This window comes from Trachypithecus francoisi, unplaced genomic scaffold (genome assembly GCF_009764315.1).
Source record: "Trachypithecus francoisi isolate TF-2019V2 unplaced genomic scaffold, Tfra_2.0 Lachesis_group6, whole genome shotgun sequence".
Taxonomy (NCBI): domain Eukaryota; kingdom Metazoa; phylum Chordata; class Mammalia; order Primates; family Cercopithecidae; genus Trachypithecus; species Trachypithecus francoisi.
Window position 1 is genome coordinate 71,015,326 of NW_022681471.1, and position 24,035 is coordinate 71,039,360.

Here is a 24,035-nt window from a genome sequence, read left to right on the forward strand (position 1 = left end):
TATAGGCATTAGCCACTGTACCCAGATGAGGTCACCATATTGATGCTGAACTTAGTGCTGATACCCGATTGGCATATGACACTACAGCCCAGAACTCCTGGGCTCAAGTGATCCCCCTGCCTCAGCCTCCCAAACAGGTAGGTCTACAGGCGCACACCACTGGGCCCAGCCATAGTTTCATCTTACATCTATTTGAACATCTCTGTATACACTGGCATATCTGCTCCGTGGGGAAAATCTCATGGAAGTATAACCTACTGCGGTGCTCAGAAATTCTTCTCAAGTGGGAAAGTCAGGTATCTAAGTAAAGCTGCCATTATATAAATGGGTATAATATCAAATGCAGCTGAGGGAGAGAAAGCAGTGTGTTAATCACTGTTAAGAATCACATAGCTGTGTTGGCAAAGTTTTATTTTGAAGCAGTATAGTATTTTATTAGTAATCTTTATCCTTTTTTATATGTCATAAATATGGCATTTTAAATTTTAAAAATTTAGATGCACAGAACATTGGCCCTGGAAAGGACAGTCCTAACATAACCCATACACTGAAGATGAGGGAATGATGTTTTTATGCTGACATCCCTCCCTTTAACCAGCACTCGGTTAGTCTCGTACGAAACAACCCATGGAAGAACTGAGTGCTTTTTTCCTCCAATAAACATTTATTTAAAAAGAAAGGAGTTAACACTGAAAGACTATAACGTGGCCGGGTGCGGTGGCTCAAGCCTGTAATCCCAGCACTTTGGGAGGCCGAGACGGGCGGATCACGAGGTCAGGAGATCGAGACCATCCTGGCTAACATGGTGAAACCCCGTCTCTACTAAAAATACAAAAAACTAGCCGGGCGACGTGGCGGGCGCCTGTAGTCCCAGCTACTCGGGAGGCTGAGGCAGGAGAATGGCGTGAACCCGGGAGGCGGAGCTTGCAGTGAGCTGAGATCCGGCCACTGCACTCCAGCCTGGGCGGCAGAGCGAGACTCCGTCTCAAAAAAAAAAAAAAAAAAGACTATAACGTGCCGCGTACTATGTTAAGACAGTGGAGCTAATAATACCTGTCCTGGAAGATCAGAGTTGACTAACATGTAAAACAAATGTTGTCCAGGAACTTATTTTATGATTCTCCCACACTAATCTATTTGATGCCCAATATTTTCAGTTGTGTGAATAGGGTGAGTTGATATCTGCTTCCCCTGAAGATGGTTTCTGAATTAATTTATGGGACAGACTGAGAGATACAGTTCTGGGAGGAAAGGGAATACAAGTTAAAGGGAGTGTGCTTGACTTCTCTTTGAGAACGACTGACTAAATACCTACTACAGTTGACATTCACTTAGCCCCACCCTCTCTTACACCTACAAACCCATACTGAGAGCCTTCACAGAATACAAAGAGCATCTAATATCTTTTCTTTTTAAAAATTTTTATATTTCCTTGCCGCTCCAGCTCAAAGGAATACCTAATACCTTTTGAAGAAACAAAATGTATAAAACGTATTCAGTCTTTCATATGATTTTATTTTCTTCCTTCAACCATAATAATATGATATCCAAATTTTGTCTTAACCGGTGGGTCTGTAAACACAGGCTTATCCATCCCACTTACAGGCAAGGCAAATGCTGCTTCTTGAAATGGTCCCACCATGGACCCTCTGGTCATCCAACCCAAGTCGCCCTGAAAAACCCAAAAGATTGAGTGAGATCAAGTGGCCCTGAAGAGGGAACCGTTCTACTGTAGCTTGAGAGAATTTCCCAACATTTTGCTAAGGTTATGAGGTATATTCCTAAGAGCAATGCAGGAATAGGCTCAATAAGGACAAATAGGTAGAAGAAGTCTAACTCTAGACTGAACACATAAGTACTCTCAGCACTGCTGGACTTTGAAGTTAGCTGTGCAAGTTTGGTCATGCCTAGGTTTTGACGTAGGTGATCCTTATTCTACTATTCACAAGTTGGACATTTCTGCTTTTGAGATCTTTAAACCAAAATATGGCTACAACTAATGGTTGAACAAAGGAATGATCCCTACTTCTGTGTTTCTTCTGTGGAGGATGGAGACTTTTATTTTATCTTATTTTATTTTATTATTTGTCATTTTTACTTTGCTTTCTTACCCTGAGAGAAAATTATAAATAATAAGAGCAACGTACCCCTTGCCTGGCTTTATCTTCACTATACTGTGAGGCCACTTCATTGAATCTCATCCCAGACTTTAACTTTTCCATGGCTTCCATGATTTTGCCATGTTTTTCACATAGAATGTGTCTGACCTGCAAGGAAAAAAGTACATTCATGTAATACTTGGAGACCCAAATGACTCCTTAAAGTACAGAGGTTACAGTTGGATTACCCCCACCAGTTAAAACACACACACACACACACACACACACACACACACACATTAGTTCATAGCAAGTAAAAATCCTGGAAATTTGCCCAGGACAACAACCACAATCCCATTCCCCGTATTAAAATAATGTCTCAGAGTCCTGATTTAGATCGAAAATAGGCACCTGGCTGTGGGAAGCTCCCATCTTTTTTTTTTTTTTTTTTTTTTTGAGATGGAGTCTTGCCCTGTCACCCAGGCTAGAGTGCAGTGGCGTGATCTTGGCTCACTGCAACCTCCGCCTCCCGGGTTCAAGCAATTCTGTCTCAGCCTCCCGAATAGCTGGGTTTACAGGCACGTGCCATCACACCTGGCTAATTTTTCTATTTTTAGTAGAGGTGGGGGTTTCGCCATGTTGGCCAGGCTGGTCTCGAACTCTTGACCTCGTGATCCGCCTGCCTTGGCCTCCCAAAGTGCTGGGATTACAGGCGTGAGCCACCACACATGGCCGGGAAGCTCCCATCTTTTACCATATACCTCCATGCTAACAGGAGAAGGAAACATGATACAGGTTGAGAGCTGTGGTTCTGGAATCAAATCCCACCTCTGCTGTATGAACTTAGGCATTATTTATTTATTTATTTATTTAGAGACAGAGTCTCACTCTATCTCCCAGGCTGGAGTGCAGTGGTGTGCTCTCAGCTCACTGCAACCTCTGCCTCCCAAGTTCAAGCAATTCTCTTGCCTCAGCCTCCCGAGTAGCTGGGATTACAGGCATCCATCACAACGCCCAGCTAATTCTTGTATTTTTAGTACAGACGGGGTTTCACCATGTTGGCCAGGCTGGTCTCGAACCCCTGATCTCAAGTGATCTGCCCGCCTCGGCCTCCCAAAGTACTGGGATTACAGGCGTGAGCCACCATGCCCGGCTGAACTTACGCATGTTTTTAAACTCCAAGTGTTTCTCCATTTGTACATCGAGATGCAATGATAACGGGACCTATGTGTTCTGACAGGATTGTGAAGATTGAGATAATGCAGCTACCATTGACCAATGGCTATTATTTCATCAGAGTGAGGATGATAAGAAAAACCCTGCTAGAGAGTATTTCTTTCTCTTTTTTTTGTTGAGACAGTCTCCCTCTGTCGCCCAGGCTAGAGTTCAGTGGCCCGATCTTGGCTCACTGCAACCTCCACCCATGGGTTCAAGCGATTCTCCTGCCTCAGCCTCCCAAGTAGCTGGGACTATAGGTGGACACCACTACGCCCAGCTAATTTTTTGTATTTTTAGTAGAGATAGGTTTCACTATGTTGGCCAGGCTGATCTCAAACTCCTGGCCTCAAGTGATCTGCCCACCTCGGCCTCCCAAAGTGCTGGGATTACAGGCGTGAGCATACCGTGCCTGGCCAGGAAGTATTTCTTACTAAAAGAGATCCAATGTATAAGCCTCCCCACAATTCCACACTTTGAAAAGGAATCATAGGTTGAATATTAAGAACACCCAACCCTACTAAAGTATTCAAATTTGACCTATGTTTACATAAAGCCATGGATTTATAAAAACACTACTATCCTTAAAAATGATTTTGTCAAGATAGTTGTTTGGCAGGATTTCTCATTTCACATTGAAACAGAATCACTTATAGTCATGTGTCACTTAACTACAGGGAAACATTATGAGAAATGAGTTATTAGGCAATTTTGTTGTTGTGCAAACATAACACTGTACTTACACAAACCTAGATGGTACGGCCAGCTACACACCTAGGCTATATGGCATAGCCTATTGCTCCTAGGCTACAAACCTGTACAGCATATGACTATACTGAATACCACAGGCAACTGTAACACAACGGTAAGCATTTGGGCATCTAAACATAGAAAAGGTACAGTAAAAATATAGTATAAAAGATAAAAAATGGTACACTTATATAGGACACTTTACATGAATGGAGCTTGCAGGACTGGAAGTTGCTCTGGGTGAGTCAGTGAGTGGTGAGTGAATATGAAGGCCTAGGACATTACTATACACTACTGTAGACTTTTTTTTTTTTTGAGATGGAGTTTGGCTCTCTTGCCCAGGCTGGAGTGCAATGGTGCGATCTTGGCTCACCGAAACGTCCCCCTCCTTAGCTCAAGTGATTCTCCTGCCTCAGCCTCCTGAGTAGCTTGGATTACAGGCATGCGCCACCATGCCCGGCTGCCAGATAATTTTTTTTTTTTAGAGTGCAGCGGTGCGATCTCAGCTCACTGCAACCTCCACCTCCCGGGTTCAAGTGATTCTACTGCCTCAGCCTCCCTAGTAGCTGGGATTACAGGCACAAGTCACCACACCTGGATAAGTTTGTATTTTTAGTAGAGATGGTTTTGCCATGTTGGCCAGGCTGGCTTCGAACTCCTGACCTTGGGTGATCCTCTTGCCTTAGCCTCCCAAAGTGCTGGGATTAGAGACATGAGTCACCATACCCGGCCTAATTTTGTATTTTTTGTAGAGACAGGGTTTCACCATGTTGATCAAGCTGATCTTGAACTCCTGACCTCAGGTGATCCACCCGCCTTGGCCTCCCAAAGTGCTGGGATTACAGGCCTGAGCCACTGCACCCGGCCCCTACTGTAGACTTTATACACACTACACATGTAAGTTACAATTTATAAAACACTTTTCTTTATTCAATATTAAATTAGCCTTAGTTTATTGTATCTTTTCAACTTTATACATTTAAAAAATTTTAAACTTTTTGTCTCTATTTAATAACACTTGGCTTAAAAAACAAGCACATTGTGCAACTGTACAAAAATATTTTCTTCATATCCTTATTCTACAAGCTTTTTTTCTTTTCAAGATGAAGTCTCGCTCTGTCGTCCAAGGTGGAGTGCAGTAGCACGATCTCAGCTCACTGCAACCTCCGCCTCCCAGGTTCAAGCAATTCCTTTGCCTCTCAGCCTCCCGAGTAGCTGGGATTACAAGTGCGTGTCACCACGCCCAGCTAATTTTTGTATCTTTTGTAGAGACAGGGTTTCGCCATGTTGGCTAGGCTGGTCTCAAACTCCTGACCTCAAGTGATCTGCCCGCCTCAGCCTCCCAAAGTGTTAGGATTACAGGCGTGAGTCACCACACCTGGCTACTATAAGCTTTTTTGTTTTTTGAGATGGAGTCTTGCTCTGTACCCCAGGCTGGAGTGCAGTGGCACGATCTCAGCTCACTGCAAGCTCCGCCTCCCGGTTTCATGCCATTCTCCTGCCTCAGCCTCCTGAGTAGCTGGGACTACAGGTGCCCGCCACCACGCCTGGCTAATTTTTTTGTATTTTTTTTAGTAGAGACAGGGTTTCACCGTGTTAGCCAGGATGGTCTCGATTGCTTGACCTCGTGATCCGCCCGCCTCAGCCTCCCAAAGTGCTGGGATTACAGGCATGAGCCACCGTGCCTGGCCACTATAAGCTTTTTTTCCATTAAAAACATTTTTTTAAACTTTTTAAACTTCTTTATTAAAGACTAAGACACAAATACACACATTAGCTTAGGCCCACACAGGGTCAGGATCATCAGTATCACTGTTTTCCACCTCCGTGTTCTGTCCCAAGGAAAGGTCTTCAGGGACAATAACATGCATGGGACTGTCATCTCCTATGATAATGCCTTCTTCTGGAATACCTCCTGAAGGACCTGCCTGAGGCTGTTTTACAATTTTTTTTTAAGAGACAGCTTCTAGACTGCCTCCTTGTTTCTGCTTCCATACTCACAAAGTGACTGTCTGCTACAATTCCTGGAAAATGTACACTGCATTCATGGTCACAGATAGGGGACACCATCCACCATTTTATAAATGAATAAATGAGTATTCTAGTTTAGACAGTGCGACAAAGAGTTTTTAATTCCTGTGGGGTCTGCAAGTGTGACCAACGAACTGGCAACAGTGCATCTGTGTCTTGGAGAGCCAAGCTACAGAAAGTTTGGGAGTGAGACTATGGAGGTGGCAGCTGAAGTGTGGAATTCATGAGGTTACCAGGAAGGAGATGAAAATGAGAAGAGGAGAAAAGAAAGCTAAAGATAACCTTAGAGACTATTAATGTTCAAGCAACAAGTAAAGAACTCAAAAAGTATAATAAAAAGGGGCCGGACGCAGTGGTTCACACCTATAACCCCAGCACTTCGGGAGGCCAAGGCGGGAGGATCCCTTGAAGCTGGGAGTTTGAGACCAGTCTGAGCAACATAGCAAGACCCCCACCTCTACAAAAACTTTTAAAAAAATTAGCTGGGCATGGTGGTGTACATCTGTAGTCTTAGCTACTCAGGAGGCTGAGGCAGGAGGATCACTTGAGCCCAGGAATTGAAGACTGCAGTGAGCTATGATCATGCCACTGCATGTCATGCACCCCGGCCTGTGTGACAGAGCAAGAACCTGTCTCTTAATAAGAAAAAAGAAAAAGCATAATAAAAAGGAAAGGCCATATAGGTAGGAGAGAAGTATGTGCTAATAAACCAAGGCAGGAGAGAGTTTCAAGGAGGAAATGATCAACAAGGGTTAAGTGCTGCAGAGACATCAGGTAAGAAGTATAATAAATTGTGCAATGATAAAGCAATGATCTCAGAAAAAGGAGTTTCAGAAGAGTTTAAGTGCAGAAGCCAGAATGCAGCAGGCTGACTGAGGAAACAATGGCAAGTGGGAGGGTAATGTGTAACGTGGGAGACTCTACCAATTTTGTTTGAAAAGGAGAAAGGGCTCTGGCTAGAGGCAAAAAGTGGAAGATATGTAAATACGAATTTTACGCTGGGCACGGTGGCTCAGGCCTGTAATCCCAGCACTTTGGGAGGCAGAGGCGGGCGGATCACCTGAGGTCGGGAATTGGAGACCAGCCTGGCCAACATGGAGAAATCCCATCTCTCCTAAAACTACAAACAATTAGCTGGGAGTGGTGGCGGATGCCTGTAATCCCAGCTACTCGGGAGGCTGAGGCAGGAGAATCGCTCGAACCTGGGAGGTGGAGGTTGCTGTGAGCCAAGATCGCACCACTGCATTCCAGCCTGGACAACAAGAGTGAGATTCCGTCTCAAAGAAAACAAAACAAAACAAAACAAAACAAAGAACAACATGAATTTTAAAGGTCCCTGGGCATATTTTCAGAATGAAGGGAAAGACCCAGAAAAAAAAACCGGTTGAAGACAGAACAAAAAAGAGGGTAGAGATAAATGAAGGAGCAAGGTTTGGTATTCAGAACACGGTTTGAAAAATTAGCCTTAAAGGAAAAAAGGTAAGGAGATAACTTTGTTGACAGGGGGCTGAAAGCCAGTGAGTTCCTGACCATAGGGCTGGTTTCCACTTTCTTGTTAAAATAATAAAAACATTTAAAAGTTGATGAGTACTTACCTCATTAAATCCTCACACTAACCCGGTGAGACTAGATGAGTGTTTCTTAACCCTGGCAGCATATTAGAATCACCTCCAGAGCTTCTAAAAAATTTTCTTTTTGTTTTTTGAGATGGAGTCTTACTCTGTCGCACAGGTTAGAGTGCAGTGGCACAATCTCAGCTCACTGCAACCTCCACCTCTCACGTCCAAGCAATTCTCCTGCCTCAGCCTCCCGAGAAGCTGAGATTCCAGGCGCACACCACTATGCCCAACTGATTTTTGTATTTTCAGTAGAGACAAGGTGTCACCATGTTGGCCAGGCTGGTCTTGAACTCCCGACCTCAAGTGATACACCCACCTCGGCCTCCCAAAGTGCTGGGATGACAGGGACGAGCCACAGAGCTCAGCACTTCTAAAAAAGTTATCGAAGTCCAGGCCCCTCTCCCAGAGATTCTGATGCAGTTGGTCTGGGCTGAGACCTAGGCACTGGTATTTTTTTAGGTGAATCTGATGTACATCTAGGGTTGAGAACCATGGAATAAAGTTCTCTGTTGACTGATGGGAGTGGGGTGGTGGATGGCTACAGGTGGGTGGTAAAGGATTGCTGAGCAGCACTGAGGGCCTAGGTAAAGTTAGAGACCAAGTTTTAGTGGTCCCAATCCCCAAGGCTGTGAGACTTTCCAGTAGGACCCAGCAGTTCTGGGGAGTTTTTTGTTTGTTTGTTTGTTTTTAACTGACTGAACCTCCCTCCCTTCCTCCCTCCCTCTCTCTCTCTCTCTTTCTTTCCCTTTTTGAGATGGAGTCTCACTCTGTTGCCCAGGCTGGAGTGCAGTGGGGCGATCACGGCTCACTGCAACCTCTGTCTCCCAGGTTCAAGCAATTCTCCTGCCTCAGCCTCCCGAGTAGCTGGCATTACAGGCGCCCACCACCACACCAGGCTAATTTTTTCTATTTTTAGTAGACGCGGGGTTTTACCATGTTGGCCAGGCTGATCTTGAACTCCTGACCTCAGGTGATCTGTACGCCTTGGCCTCCCAAAGTGCCGGGAGTACCGGCGTCAGCCACCAGCTGAATTTTTCTTTCTTAAGTAACTGTTTCAAATTTGAGCCAAGCTACTGAAATAAGTTAATCTATGAGCAAATATAATACTCATATTGGAATTATTAGTAAATATTTTATTTACATACTTATTAAAAATCAAGTATTAATATTTAAGTTGCCTCAAGGTAGACGTTTTCAAGGAAATCTATCTTTTCTTTTCTTTTCCTTCCTTTCTTTTTTATTGATGCACAGTAGATGTACAATTTCAAGGTAATGCAATAATCTAATACATTCATATAATTGGTAAAGATCAAATCAGTATACTTGGAATATCCATCCCCTTAAATATTTGTCTTTTCTTTATATTAGAACCACTCGAATTCTTCTCTTCTAACTATAGTTTTGATTTTAAGTGCATAGAAAGTAGACCATTGGATTGATCCTGAGTAGCAGGGGGGTGGATGCAGGGAGGTGGTCAAAAGAAAAAGAAACTGGACCTCCTCAATCCAATGATCAAGCCCTTAGGCCTAATTTTGAGTGTGCAGGGGATAGGAAAACAAACATGAAGCCTAGGAGAAAGTGGGGAGATCAGGGTGGGCTCGAGGGCTTGGGGTCTGCGAGGAGAAGAACAGAGGAACAGGACTGGTGAAGGCAGGAAGGGAGGGGAAGGAGGGAAGCTGTGGTCAGTGGGTGGGCCTCAGAATCTGCACAGCTTATAGCGACGAAAGGGCAGGGTGTGGGCACAGGGGTGGAGTCTGAAGCAGAATGACAGAATGTGAAAGGAGCTGAACCCTAAAAGGCTGGAGGGTCCTGGGGTCCCTCACCGACTGGCGCCTTCAAAAAACACTTGAAACAACCCAGCTGTCCTTCAACAGGTGAATGGTTCGACATACTACAGATATACATCGTGGGATACAGGTTAAATATCATTTATCCAAAATGCTTGGGACCACAGTGTTTCGGATTTGGGAATATTTGCATTATACTTACCAGTTGAGCATCCCTAATCTGAAAATTCGAAATCTGAAATGCTATAATGAGCATTTACTTTGAGTGCCATGTCAGTGCTCAAAAAGTTTCAGATTTTACAGCATTTTGCATTTTGGATTTTTGGATTAGGGATACTCAACTGGTACTGTTTAGCAATACAGAGGAATAAACTATTGATAAAACCACTTGAATGAAATCTCCAGCAAATTATACTGGGTGAATAAAACCAATCCCAAAAGGTTACATACTGTATTATTCCATTCATATAACATTCTTGACATTATAAAGTTACACAAATGGAAAACAGGTAAGTTGCTGCCATGGTTGTTAAGGGGGCTGAGGTGGGGCAGGAGGGAAGTGGGTATAGTTATAAAAGGCCAACAGGAGGGATCCTTGTAGTGGTAGGATTATCTGTATCTTGACTATACCAATGTCAATATCCTGTTTGTGCTATTGTACCATAGTTTTGTTAGGTGTTACCATTGGGAGAAAGAAAGGAACACATATTATTTCTTTTTCTTTTTTTCTCTTTTAGACAAGGTCTCATTCTGTTGCCCAGGCTGGAGTGCAGTGGCGTGATCATGACTCACTGATGCCTCGAACTCCCGGGCTCAAACAATCCTCCTACCTCAGCCTCCCAAGTAGCTGGACTACAGGCACACACCACCATGCCCAGCTAGATGTATTATTTCTTACAACTGCATGCGAATCTATAATTATCTCAAATAAAAGGTTTTATATAAAAAAAATTTAACTCTAATCTACTTTCTAGTGAATAACGTGCCATTCCTTTCCATATATCTCATGAATGGCCACATTAAACTTATTTTTTTTTCCAGAGAGGGTAAGATGCCTCTTTAAAGCCATATGCACCAGGTGTGGTGGCTCACGCCCCTATAATCGTAACACTTGGAGGCTGAGGCAGGAGGATCGTTTGAGGTCAGGAGTTCAAGAACAGCCTGGGCAACACAGTGAGACTCCATCTCTACAAACATAAAAACGACAAAACAAAGTTTTTAAAAAATTAGCTAAAACCGCCGGGCACGGTGGCTCACGCCTGTAATCCCAGCACTTTGGGAGGCCGAGGTGGGCGGATCACCTGAAGTCAAGAGTTCAAGACCAGCCTGGCCAAGATGGTGAAACCGTATCTCTACTAAAAATACAAAAACTAGCTGGGCGTGGTGGCGGGCACCTATAATCCTAGCTACATGGGAGGCTGAGGCAGGACAATCACTTGAACCTGGAGGCGGAGGTTGCAGCGAGCCGAGATCGTGCCATTGCACTCCAGCCTGGGCAACAAGAGTGAAACTCTGTCTAAAAAAAAAAAAAACAGGTAGCTAAAGCCATATGCAGTGCAACAGTCTCTTAGGTTAGATGCTTATAAAAGCATATAGCCAAAATTACCCTAGAATATCCCTTTATGAAGATGTCATATGGGAGACCAGCATGTCAGCTCTCATTTCAGCCCAGACATAGCCAGACACACTCTACTCTGTAACAATGATCACTTCTTTAGTTGAGCATCAGTTGAAGTAACTGGGTTGTATTTAGGGGCTATGTTTTATGAAAACTTATCTTTGGATACCAGAACCCCACTTCACATGATTGGATGCCCATACAAGAATTCAGGGCAACTACAGAAAAGCAGGTGCATGTCTCTTCTCTTTCTCTCTCTCTCTCTCTCTGGGGCATAGGTTCATTGAATAGAAGAGTGGCAGAACAGCCCACACCATTTACATGATCTCTCTGTTTTAGGCTACACATGTATGGCTGCATTTATATGATGCAGTTCTACTGCTAAGCTTATCATACAGCAAGGAAATATATATCTTTACCGAACTGCTCCCAAATAGCCTGTGATAACAAGGATCATCTCTTACTTTTTATTTATTTATTTTTTTTTGAGACAGGGTCTCGCTCTGTTGCACAGGATAAGTGCAGTGGCACAATCATGGCTCACTGCAGCCTTGAAAGCCCGGGCTCAAGGAATCCTCCTACCTTTGCCTCCTGAGTAGCTAGGCCACAGGTGTGCACCACCACATCTGGCCAATTTTTTTTTTTTTTCCAGTTACAGGGTCTTGCTATGTTGCCCAGGCTGGTCTCGATCTCCTGGGCTCAAGTGATCCTCCTGCCTTGGCCTCCCAAGTGCTGGGATTACAGGTGTGAACCACTGCACCCAGCTCCAATTTTGTGTTATTTTGATTTTATACCAGTGTTAGGCTGGCCTGGTAGAGTGAGTTAAGCACTCCGTCTTTTATGTGTACTAACACATAAATGGAATTTATATTTAACATGGAAAAAAAAGGAACTAGTAACTCACCTTTACTGCATTGCCACCACCTTTGGGACCTTGAGCCTTCTTGCCAGCACTGTCACTCCCAGAGGCTGCTCCCCCTTTAGAGAAGAGATGACAGGTACTCATTTAAACTGCACCTCCATGTTTACGGACAGGTCCAACACACAACGGGAATGGATACTTCCATCATAACGCCACACTTCAAAAGGGAATCGGCCAGACACTTTACAACAAGGGTATCCAATCTTTTGGCTTCCCTGGGCCACAATGGAAGAATTATCTTGAGCCACACAAAATACACTAACACTAATGACAGCTGACGAGCTAAAAACAAACAACAACAAAAAAAATCACAAAAAAATCTCATAATGTTTTAAGAAAGTTTCCGAATTTGTGTTGGGCTACATTCAAAGTCGTCCTGGGCCGTATGCAGCCTGTGGGCCATGGGTTGGACAAGCTTGCTTTACAACATCAAGCTAAATAATCTGACTCATCTTTCTTCAAACAGGAAATCTGTGCCCTATATAAACTCTTCACAGAAAATGGATACACAAATGAGTGTGCTAATAGGTAAATGAAAGCTCCGGAAGCCTGGCCCAGATTCTCTGCATGCAATTTAACACCCTGCCTTCTGAGGGCAGACTCTTAAGTTCTTGTAAGAGTTCTATCAAGTACCACAACTATGTGTTCAAGCATCACAATTCCAGTAAGTAAAATCTCCAAGAATATATTTTTAAAAAGATCAAATTTCCCACTACCCATTTTTGGCTAAAGAATACATTCATGTCCAAATTTCTAGAGTCTACTACATTGCCTATTGATGTCTTCCTAGAACCATTAGCAGCATCTTACATTTTACTAGTATGTCATTTTACTACTATGGTAACTTCTGTGTCAATGGCAGCCTACATACTGCTAGAGGCTGATGTTCCTAATAATTACAGTTGAATTAAGGGTTCAGTTCAATAAACATTTCCTAAACAACTACTGAGTTCCAGGCACTGGGAGTACAAAGATGAACAAGCCATGTACTTTCCTTCAGAAAACTCATATTCTAGTGAGGAAGACAGATCATTTCAGGAGAATGCAGGAGATGCAGAGATGGTTATGGACAGGGGGCTGTGGAGGCACAGAGGGACACTGGAGCCAGCCAGGAAGGTTTCCTGGATGAGTAGGAGCTGGTTAGCCATAGAAAGGATGAGGAGACACTCCAGAATGGGAGAAACGACATGGTATGTGTAAGAAATTGTATGGATGAAGCCAAATCTGAGGTGGAGTGCACTCAGATGAGCCTGCCTGACGGAGGTAGCTGAGGGTCAGGTCATTGAGGCCTTTTGGCCCCATTAAGGAGCTTGGGATTTATCCTAGACGTAATAGGGAGCCATTGAAAAGTTTGAAGCAGGAGTCTCCATCTTGCTTGTCTTAGTATCTCCAAGCCTAGCACAATGCCTGGCACACAAAAGTGTTTTAATAAATGTTTGATTAAACTGAAATCTCCAAATACTGACTACCAAAACCCTAAGAAAATGTTACTGCCAAAGGAGTGTTATTAAATCAAACTCCTAACTGGGTTTGCTGTAGATCCGCTCTTGAATGATGATGCCTTCCAGTTATCCCATCCTCTTCTCCACTGGATGCTGTCATCTTCTGACTGCCACCTCACTGCCTTTGATTTCCTAAGGACTCTGGCAACAGCTTTGGGCTTCCTCTCCACCCTCACTCCTGCCATTACCTTGAGTGACCTCACCATCTATCTTGAGGAATCTCACAGTTCTAGGTCTCTTCCCGAATGTCATGCTCTCTACTCCAAGCTACCTGCCCCGGGGGCACACAATGGAACTGTGCCACTCAGAACTAGTTCAGTCTCTGGCTATAACCTCCTGTCCTTCCAGCTTTCTCATGTCTCATTCCCACAATACTGGCTCTTTGACTTCACAGAACCTCCCCCTCGACCCCGGTCCCTTTGTCCTGCTACATTCACCTAGACCACCAGACCTCTTTTCACCTTCCCACTCTGGACCCCATGCTCGTTCATCTGAACTGCATTCCCACTGGCCCTTGTAATTCCCTTGTGTTGCTCTCCTCCTATCATAACTGCCTAACAAAACCTCAACCACGGCTTAAGGCTGCACCTAGCTCTTTTCAATCCTATACTGTGCCAGTTGCATGGTACTACGTAAATCAGACTGTGAATATTATGTAGTCTACAAATTCATGGCCTTTGATTTTAGTCAGGCTCCTAGCCCTGAGGGCACTTCTTTTACTTTTGTTTCATTCCATCTCCCACTACAATATTCCAGACCTTTATCACTCTCCTCAAGATGCCTACTGAGTCCCTGCCCCTCCATCTCCTTTCCTATGACCTCAAGCATAAGGTGTCCCTGCTCCCCCTAGGTCCTGGATTCCATTTTCCCTAAATGTCACTCCTCTGTACCTTTACCTCTTTTACTTTACTGGATCCTTCAGCTTCACTCCCAAGTTTCCCCATTCCAAAGAAGCAAAGAAAATAAACTTTCTCTTAATCCTCTGTCCTCTTCTATCTACTATCCCATTTCCATGCTTTTCAATTAAAACTTTCCAAGAAGTCCAAATTACCACTTCCCATCAGTTCTATAGTCACTGCAATCTGGCTTTTGTTTCACTGAAACCACTTTTACCCAAGGCCACCTCTAATTTCCAAATCTGCTGTGCTTGACAGACTATACCCTCTCTCTTTAAAACAATCTGGTCTCTCCTGCCTCTGGCCACCATTCTGCACTCCCTCTATCTGTCTGCCTTTCTCTGCCTGTCCTAGATCACATCCTCTGCTCTCTGCTCTTTTAATTCTATAAACTCACCATGGATAACTGCATACACTCTAATGGGCTCAACTACCATCTATAAGTTAATGACTCCTAAAACTTACATGTACAGTCTAGACCTCTCCTTCAAACTTCAGACTCAAATATTCAACCACTTCCTGACTACATCTCCACTGAGATGTCCCACAGACACCTCAAAGCCAATCTATCTGAAAGTGAATTCATCAGTCTCATCCCTGCTCCTCATGTATCCTTGATGTTAGCCTGCAGGACCTGCAACAGGTTAGAAATCCAATCCAGAAAACAGAATGATCGTTGATCCTCCCTCACCACCCCTCCCCAACCCAATAAATCACCAAGTCTTGACTATTTCACATCCTAATATTTACAGAATCTTTTCTCTTTTCTCAGTTTCCACAGCCACTCCCTTAGGTCAGTCCACCATCATCTCTCACCAAGACTACCACAACAATCTCCTTACAGGTCTTCTGATCCTTAACAGTCCTTCTAGCACCACATATAGCACTCTCCATGATCTGTTCTCTGTTTCTGTTCTCATTCTCACCACTTGCCATTCTGCCTTGAGTTTTTGCTCCAGCAACACTACACTGCACACATCATGCTGTTTCTCACCTCAGTGCTTTTGCTGCTGGACCCCAAGTTAGGAATGCTTTAACCTGCCCTCAATGCTCATCTTGACCTCTGCCTAATTCGTCTCCAGGAAGCCCTGTTCCCCAGCTAAATGAAGCACTTCCCTCAATTTCTATTATATCCCATACACATCCCCAACACTACATTTAGTACAGTGCTTTATGATCACTAAGCCTTTATCTTCGGGAGCTCCTTAAGGCCAAAAAATATATATAGATAGAGAGAGAGAGAGAGACAGACAGAAGCTCGCACTGTCGCCCAGGCTGGAGTGCAGTGGTGCGATCTCGGTTCAATTGCAACCTCTGCCTCCTGGGTTTAAGCGATTCCCCTGCCTCAGCCTCCCGAGTAGCTGGGATTACAGGCGTGCACCACCATGCCTGGCGAATTTTTAGTAGAGACGGGGTTTCGCCATGTTGGCCAGGTTGGTCTCGAACTTCTGACCTCGTGATCCACCCTCCCTCGGCCTCCCAAAGTGCTGGGATTATAGGTGTGAGCCACCGCATCCAGCCCTCTGTCTTATTTTTATATCCTCAGCGCTTAGCACTGTGCCTGACACTTTCTGTTCAATGGATGAATGATTCCTTCCCCGATGGTGGGCATGTCATTCTGTAAGCATTAAAGTGAACTTTAAGGACCATAATCAATGCGTACTTCTTATTACTGGCTTTTGATAAGACCCAATTTTAGAGCTCTAATACCCCTCGAAATAGCAGCCCTAAAGTCATCGCCTCCGAGGAACTATCCCCACCAGATTCCATTACCCATCAGGGCGCTCCCTGAACCGTAGCTCAATGTATTCCTACAGATGGAATCGATGGAGCATTCGTCCTGGACTCCGGAGATGGACTGTCTGTTCCCATCCCTTCGCTCCTCACCCGCCCCCATTCTCCTTGATCGCTCTGGCCGCTCTACCTTTCCCCGCTTTTCCAGAACCACTTTTTCCTTTGGGCGGCATCTTGGAAGCTTGTTGTTGAACTCTGAACTGCTCCCGTTGCCGTTCAAGCCCCCTTACACCCCCATGGGCATGTCCTAAACAAATGCCTGAAAGCCGCATCTCAATTGACCGTTCTTATTGAGGCTCCGGAAGCAGGCACAGCTCGGGGCAGACCCCGTCCTTTGGCTCTTGGACCAATGGGGCTAAGATGTCTGACCAATAAGACGCTTCGGGCCGAAACAAAGGCAGAGGGGCGGAGACAAAGGCCGGATTAGGGCGGGAAGCCCCGCCTCTGCGCTTTTTGTGACTTCTTTCACGCACCGTAATTTGCACCAGATCCCCCACTCCCCACGCTCTACCTCCGAAACCCCCCAGCTTTTTTCACGCTTGCGCAGTAGGAGCCGCGGGGGCGTCTGCAGTCCCTCGGCGCCAGCTCTGGCCAATCCCGCGGGGCCGCCAAAGGGAAGCAGGGAGAACAGTGGTGGCGGCTAACTTCTGCTGTCTCCTCCTACACATAGGGTTGCCCTCCCTGGCAGTTTTTCGTTTGTTAATTTTTTTCTGCAGTTGTAGCTAATTGGGTTCAAAAGGTAGTTTTTTAAAAAGCCTGTTACCCTTTTGCCTCTTGCAGAGCTCAGTCATGGAGAAACGTTGGAAGCAGTCTTAAGTGCTCCTCAGTCGGGTACTGCTTAAATAATGTTTTAGCCACACAAAAATATATAACAACATTCAAAATAACGGTTTTGAACAGATAGGGGAAATGTTTTTAAGACCAGATAAAGAATATGATTCCTTGTAAAAGAAGTATATGTAATGTACTGTATGGTATATGAATATAAAGGAGAGGAAAGCTATACAGCAAGATGTGGCCAGTGGTGCTAGTACATACAGGTCATCGTGTTTTGTTTCTGTGTATTTTCCAAAATTTCCATAATGGTGCAGCATAATGTAGTAAAAGCATGGATTCTGGAGCCAGATTGCCCAGTTTCAAATCCCTGCTCCAAATCTGTCTACTAGCTCCATGACCTTGAGGAAGTTACTTACCTCTCTTTAGCTCAGTTTCATCATCTGTAAAATGGAGTCGATGATAATAGTACCTACTATTATCCTATCAGGTGTTAAGAGAATTAAACAAGTTCATATCTGTAAAGCACATAAAATGATGGCTTTCTCATATTAATAGTGTTTGCCTAAGATAAATGATTTTTGAATGTGTGCCCACACACTTTTTCTCCCTTACAATCCCTCCCACCATCAATAATTTGTATATGATATGTCAGGGCATTTTCTCCACTCCATGAGAGAGCTGTCCTAGCTTGCCACTGCCAGCCAGAATATAGAGGTCTTCCAGCTCAGAGTTTAGTTTTCGGATGCAGCCTTGCTGGACCTGGAGATGCTTCATGCTCATACCAGGGACTCAGATATTTCTGAGATTGTGCTCATCCCCTACTCAAGACATAACATGGAGCCCCCTTATGTTTGGCTGCTATAAATTCTGGACACATTTTGGGCACTCCTTGTTTCGGATTGGGAGTGATCAACTGCAGAGGACACATCTAGTGGTGAGGGGATCATTGCTCTGCCACTTCTGAGGTGGATCCTGCCCCTGTACTAATTTTCCAAGTTCGGCTGCGAGATGGAGGGTCGGGGGAGTCGGGGTTGGGGGTTGACGATGACAGTGTAACCTTGTGTTCATCAGGTTATCTATGGCCAAGAGGCCCAAGAGGAACCTTTACTTTTGATTTTTCATTGGGAAGAGCCTTTCCTGTGACCACTGGCTATGGCAGTTGTGAAGTAGGAATGAAGCAAACTAGAGTTCAGATCCCAGTGAACAGCAATGTCTGTCAATGGCTGATGTGCCTGGCAAGTGCTTAGTGCCTGGAACACTGTGAGAGTTCTGTGCCTTCCAGCAGATAATAACAACAACAATGATAATAAGCAAGCCTGTGTCCATGGCTGAATTTTTCTTTTTTCTTTTTTTTTTTTTGAGACAGAGTCTCGCTCTGTCGCCCAGGCTGGAGTGCAGTGGCGCGATCTCGGCTCACTGCAAGCTCCGCCTCCCGGTTTACGCCATTCTCCTGCCTCAGCCTCCCGAGTAGCTGGGACTACAGGCGCCCGCCATCTCGCCCGGCTAGTTTTTTGTATTTTTAGTAGAGACGGGGTTTCACCGTGTAGACCAGGATGGTCTCGATCTCCTGACCTCGTGATCCACCCGTCTCGGCCTCCCAAAGTGCTGGGATTACAGGCTTGAGCCACCGCACCCGGCCATGGCTGAATTTTTCAAGCAAGCCTGAAGGCCAACAGCTCCAAGGGGAAAAGAATGGGCATAGGCCTGCTGGAGGTTTCAAGGTCAAAAGCACTTTAAGACAGATCTCAACTATGCAGTATACATTACAAAAAGATGGGTCAGGTATTATGATACAATTTTAAGTATTAGTCTGAAATGTGAGTTTAACTTTCATTTTCTTCAGTGTATATTATATTCTATCACTTGACATTTTTTATTCAAGAGAAAAAGACAATGAACATAATTTGAAAAGCAAATCATAGAAAAGCCAGCTTCTATTCAGGATTAAGTCTGCACCAGTCTACGGAGGCAGACTGTGGAGGAGTCTGTGGAGCAGAGTGACAAATTAACTGAAGAGAGAGGGCAGGGGGAGCAAAGAGGAGAAAAATTCAGCCTTGAAACCATGGTAACATCTGCTGGAGTGTGCACTGCGACTCAGCCAGCAATGGCTGCCAGTTGTATTTTCTAGTAATTATCTCATCAGGTTCATTCTTCTATGCATTACTTGAGGAACATCAGGAAGAGACGCTGGCAGCCCTCTTCCCAGGACAGAGGTTCACAGACCTGGGCCCAGACTCACATACTGCCCCACCTAACCTGCTTCACAGCCAAAGAACTACAGTTTCTATACTATTTGAGATCCCAGTGGAGCTTATTCTGCAGGGGAAAGCTTGAAGCAGCAAAACACAGAGATCTAGTTGATCCCATTCATGGATGGTCATTGCATAGGGAACTCTGGGCCCCAGACTCTGGGAGCAAGGGCAGGAAAAGGTCATGTTTGGAAAATGAAGACAGGAAAAAAATCAGTACATAGTGGATGAGATCAACCACCTATAAAAGTAACTACTTATCGTGGCAAATGGACATAGGTATTGATATTAAATATATTGCTGATAAGACTGATGTATCTCTGGGAGTCTAGTCAGTGGCCAAATAATTTTCTTTCTTTTTTTTTTTTTTATTATACTTCAAGTTCTAGGGTACATGTGCACAACGTCCTGGTTTGCTACATGGGTATACATGTGCCATGTTGGTTTGCTGCACCCATCAACTCGTCATTTACATTAAGTATTTCTCCTAATGCTATCCTTCTCCCAGCCCCTCACCCCCCAATAGGCCCCAGTGTGTGATGTTCCCCACCCCATGTCCAATGATCTCATTGTTCAATTTCCACCTATGAGTGAGAACATGCGTGTTTGGTTTTCTGTCCTTGTGATAGTTTGCTGAGAATGATGGTTTCCAGCTGCATCCATATCCCTGCAAAGGACATGAACTCATCCTTTTTTATGGCTGCATGGTATTCCATGGTGTGTATGTGCCACATTTTCTTAATCCAGTCTATCATTGATGGACATTTGGGTTGGTTCCAAGTCTTTGCTATTGTGAATAGTACCGCAATAAACATACGTTTGCATGTGTCTTTATATGCAGCATGATTTATAATCCTTTGGGTATATACCAGTAATGGGATTGCTGGGTCAAATGGTATTTCTAGTTCTAGATCCTTGAGGGATCACCACACTGTCTTCTACAATGGTCAAACTAGTTTACACTTCCACCAACAGTGTAAAAGCCTTCCTATTTCTCCACGTCTTCTCCAGCATCTGTTGTTTCCTGACTTTTTAATTATTGCAATTCTAACTGGCATGAGATGGTATCTCATTGTGGTTTTGATTTGCATTTCTCTGATGACCAGTGATGATGAACATTTTTTCATGTGTCTGTTGGCTGCATAGATGTATTCTTTTGAGAAGTGTCTGTTCATATCATTTGCCCACTTTTTGATGGGGTTGTTTGTTTTTTCCTTGTGAATTTGGTTTGAGTTCTTTGTAGATTCTGGATATTAGCCCTTTGTCAGATGGGTAGATCGCAAAGATTTTCTCCCATTCTGTAGGTTGCCTGTTCACTCTGGTGGTAGTTTCTTTTGCCTTGCAGAAGCTCTTTAGTTTAAGTAGATCCCATTTGTCTATTTTGGCTTTTGTTGCCTTTGCTTTTGGTGTTTTAGTCATGAAGTCCTTGCCCATGCCTATGTCCTGAATGGTATTGCCTAGGTTTTCTTTTAGGGTTTTTATGGTTTTATGTCTAACATTTAAGTCTTTAATCCATCTTGAATTAATTTTTGTATAAGGTGTAAGGAAGGGATCCAGTTTCAGCTTTCTACATATGGCTAGCCAGTTTTCCCAGCACCATTTATTAAATAGGGAATCCTTCCCCCATTTCTTGTTTTTGTCAGGTTTGTCAAAGATCAGATGGTTGTAGATGTGTGGTGTTATTTCTGAGGCCTCTGTTCTGTTGCATTGGTCTGTATCTCTGTATTGATACCAGTACCATGCTGTTTTGGTTACTGTAGCCTTCTAGTATAGTTTGAAGTCAGGTAGCATGATGAGTGGCTAAATAACTTTCTAACCCACTTCATACTAGGTAATGAAGGTTTAAGTGACTTTCTTTTCTTTTTTTTTTTTTTTTCGGAGATGGAGTTTCACTCTGTTGCCCAGGCTGGAGTGTGGTGGCGCGATCTCGGCTCACTGCAAGCTCCGCCTCCCAGGTTCACGCCATTCTCCTGTCTCAGCCTCCCGAGTATCTGGGACTACAGGTGCCCACCACCACGCCTGGCTAATTTTTTGTATTTTTAGTAGAGACAAGGTTTCACTGTGTTAACCAGGATGGTCTCAATCTCCTGACCTCGTGATCCGCCGATCTTGCCTCCCAAAGTGCTGGGATTACAGGTGTGAGCCACCGTGCCCAGCCATGACTGGGTTTTCAAAAAGGACTTCAGAGAAGAAGGCTCCATCTGTGTTTGTCCAGCATTATCTAAGCAAAATAACTACAGTTTCTGGAAGACCTTACTATACCAGTATCTCATGAGGTGGATTTTGTTTTTTAGAGGCAGTGTTCACTTAAGACAGTGGAAAACAACCAACACAAATTGCACATGTACTGTGAGCCAGGAGCTTTCCTTCATGATCTCTTTTAGTTTTCACAACAGTCTTATTTGCAAATATTACTATTGCCATCTTTTTTTTTTTTTTTTTTGAGACAGAATTTCGCCCTGTCACCCAGGATGGAGTGCAGTGGCACGATCTGGGCTCACTGCAACCTCCGCCTCCTAGATTCAAGCAATTCTCCCGCCTCTGCCTCCTGAGTAGCTGGGACTACAGGTGCCTGCCATGACGCCTGGCTAATTTTTGTATTTTTAGTAGAGACGAGATTTCACCATGTTGACCAGGCTGGTCTCAAACTCCTGACCTCAAGTGATCTGCCTGCCTCAGACTCCCGAAGTTCGAGGATTACAGGCATTACCCACCCCACCCAGCTCTATTACCATCTTAAGGCTGAAGAAACAGGATCAGAGAAGTTAAGAAACGTACCTCAAGTTCAAGGTTGGGCTCCGAACTCGTCTGTCTCTCTTCCAAGTTGGTACCCTCTCTGTGATGCCATGCTACTCCAGGCTTTGCCATCCCCTAAATGAAATCTAAGAACATCCAGTTCTCTTTTTTCTGAGAGCATGTTCACCAAATCAGCTCTCCAGGGACCTTGAGGCATTTGGAGACACTCTGTGCAAGAGGCCCCAAGGTCAAGTTATACCCCCAACATAAGACATAAATAAGCCTTTTGCTTATGCATCCGTGTGTTATTATGAGTAACCTGGAATGTGCTCTCCTCTGCCTGCTGTGCTGGACCTTCCAGGCTGCAGAAGCACAGAGGCAAGGAGAAGGAACATAGTGTGGGTGGGGAACAGTGGGCAGGGTACTGTAGGCAAGGAAGAGGGGAGCTGCTGGGGAGAGGTCTTCTACATCCTCAGCCTTGGGCACTGTCTCCACGTTCAGTGGATTCTGCCTCCTAAGCAACACTTTTCCCTGCCCCCCATAATTTTATGGTGAACAGTGAACATTTTGCTAGATTTGCTTTATCACATATTCACCCATCAATTTATCTTTTTGTTGCATTTCAAAGCAAGTTACAGACATCAGTACACGCCATCCCTAAGCCTTCAGTCATCATAATGTTAACTAGGAGTCACTAATTATCTCTGGCTTGTCTCCTGCCCTCCCCGCCACTGCCATAGCCTTCTGCATATTCTCTAGACCATCAGAACAGCCTCCACATTGATCCTTCTGCTGCCAGTTTCACCTTCTCTTCAAACTACCTTCTGCGGCATCTCAGAGGGAGCTCTTAGAAACACAGACCTGATACTGTGACTCTCCCAATTAAGACCCTTCAGTGACTCCCCGTTGTCTGATAGGACACTGTCCCACTTTTTAACATGGAGGCCCAGGGGCCATTATACTGACATCTGCAGCCTCATTTCTTGCTAGTCTCCACTGGGCTCAACCATACCAAGTTACTATTTACAGGCCCTATCTTAAGACTCCATGCTGATCTCTCTGCCTGGAATGCTTTCCCTTATTTTTGATCTAGCTAATTCTTATTTACCTTTCAAGACTGAGCTCAGGGGATACCTCCTTCCTGGAAGCCTTCCCTGACCCTCTTCTTTTTCCCAGGCTGGGCTAGACACTCCTCTGTGCTCCCAAAGTACCCTATGTTTATCCCCAATGATGTATAATTTCTGTTATTTTAAATTTGTGAAGTTTTGTTTTATGGCCCATAATGTGATCTATCTTGGTAAATGCGTCACGTGTACTTGAGAAGAATAGGTACTCTGCCATTGTTGAGTGGAAGATTTTATACATGTTAGTTGGATCCTTTTGGCCGATGGTGCCGTTGAATTCTTTCATATGCTTCGTAAATTTATTTTTGTTGTTGTTTTTAATTTATTCATTTGGCCTTTTTGCCTTTTTAAAAATTATTAGTAGTATTATTATTATTGTTATTGTTATTATTTTGAGACAGAGTCTTGCTCTGTTGCCCAGGCTGAAGTGCAATGGTGCAATCTTGGCTCACTGCAACCTCTGCCTCCTGGGTTCAAGAGATTTTCCTTCCTTAACCTCCCCAGTAGCTGGGACTACAGGTGGGAACCACCACGCCTGGCTAATTTTTTGTATTTTTAGTAGAGAGGGGGTTTCGCCATGTTGCCTAGGCTAATCTCGAACAACTGAAATCCGGCAATCCACCCGACTGGCCTCTCAAAGTGCTAGGATTACAGGTATAAACCAATGAGCCTGGCCTAAAAAATTATTATTTTATTATTATTATTATTGTTATTTTGAGACAGAGTCTGGCTCTGTCACCCAGGCTGGAGGGCAGTGGTGCCATCTCGGCTCACTGCAAGTTCCGCCTCGTGTTCACGTCATTCTCCTGCCTCAGCCTCCCGAGTAGCTGGAACTGCAGGCGCCTGCCACCACGCCTGGCTAATTTTTTATTTTTTGTAGTTTTTAGTAGAGATGTGGTTTCACCGTGTTAGCCAG

At 44.4% G+C, this 24,035-nt stretch overlaps 1 protein-coding gene across 1 annotated transcript; it reads right to left on the reverse strand.

Annotated features, from left to right (window-relative positions):
• Positions 1–1,494: 1,494 nt before the first annotated feature.
• Positions 1,495–16,507, reverse strand: PIN4 (peptidylprolyl cis/trans isomerase, NIMA-interacting 4). The gene is made up of 4 exons (XM_033201098.1): positions 16,364–16,507; positions 12,024–12,097; positions 2,148–2,267; positions 1,495–1,672 (listed from the first exon to the last, which is right to left on the reverse strand). Exons 1-4 carry the CDS (start codon positions 16,503–16,505, stop codon positions 1,514–1,516), a joined length of 495 nt encoding a protein of 164 aa, XP_033056989.1. The 5' UTR covers positions 16,506–16,507; the 3' UTR covers positions 1,495–1,513.
• Between the last annotated feature and the right edge of the window lie 7,528 nt (positions 16,508–24,035).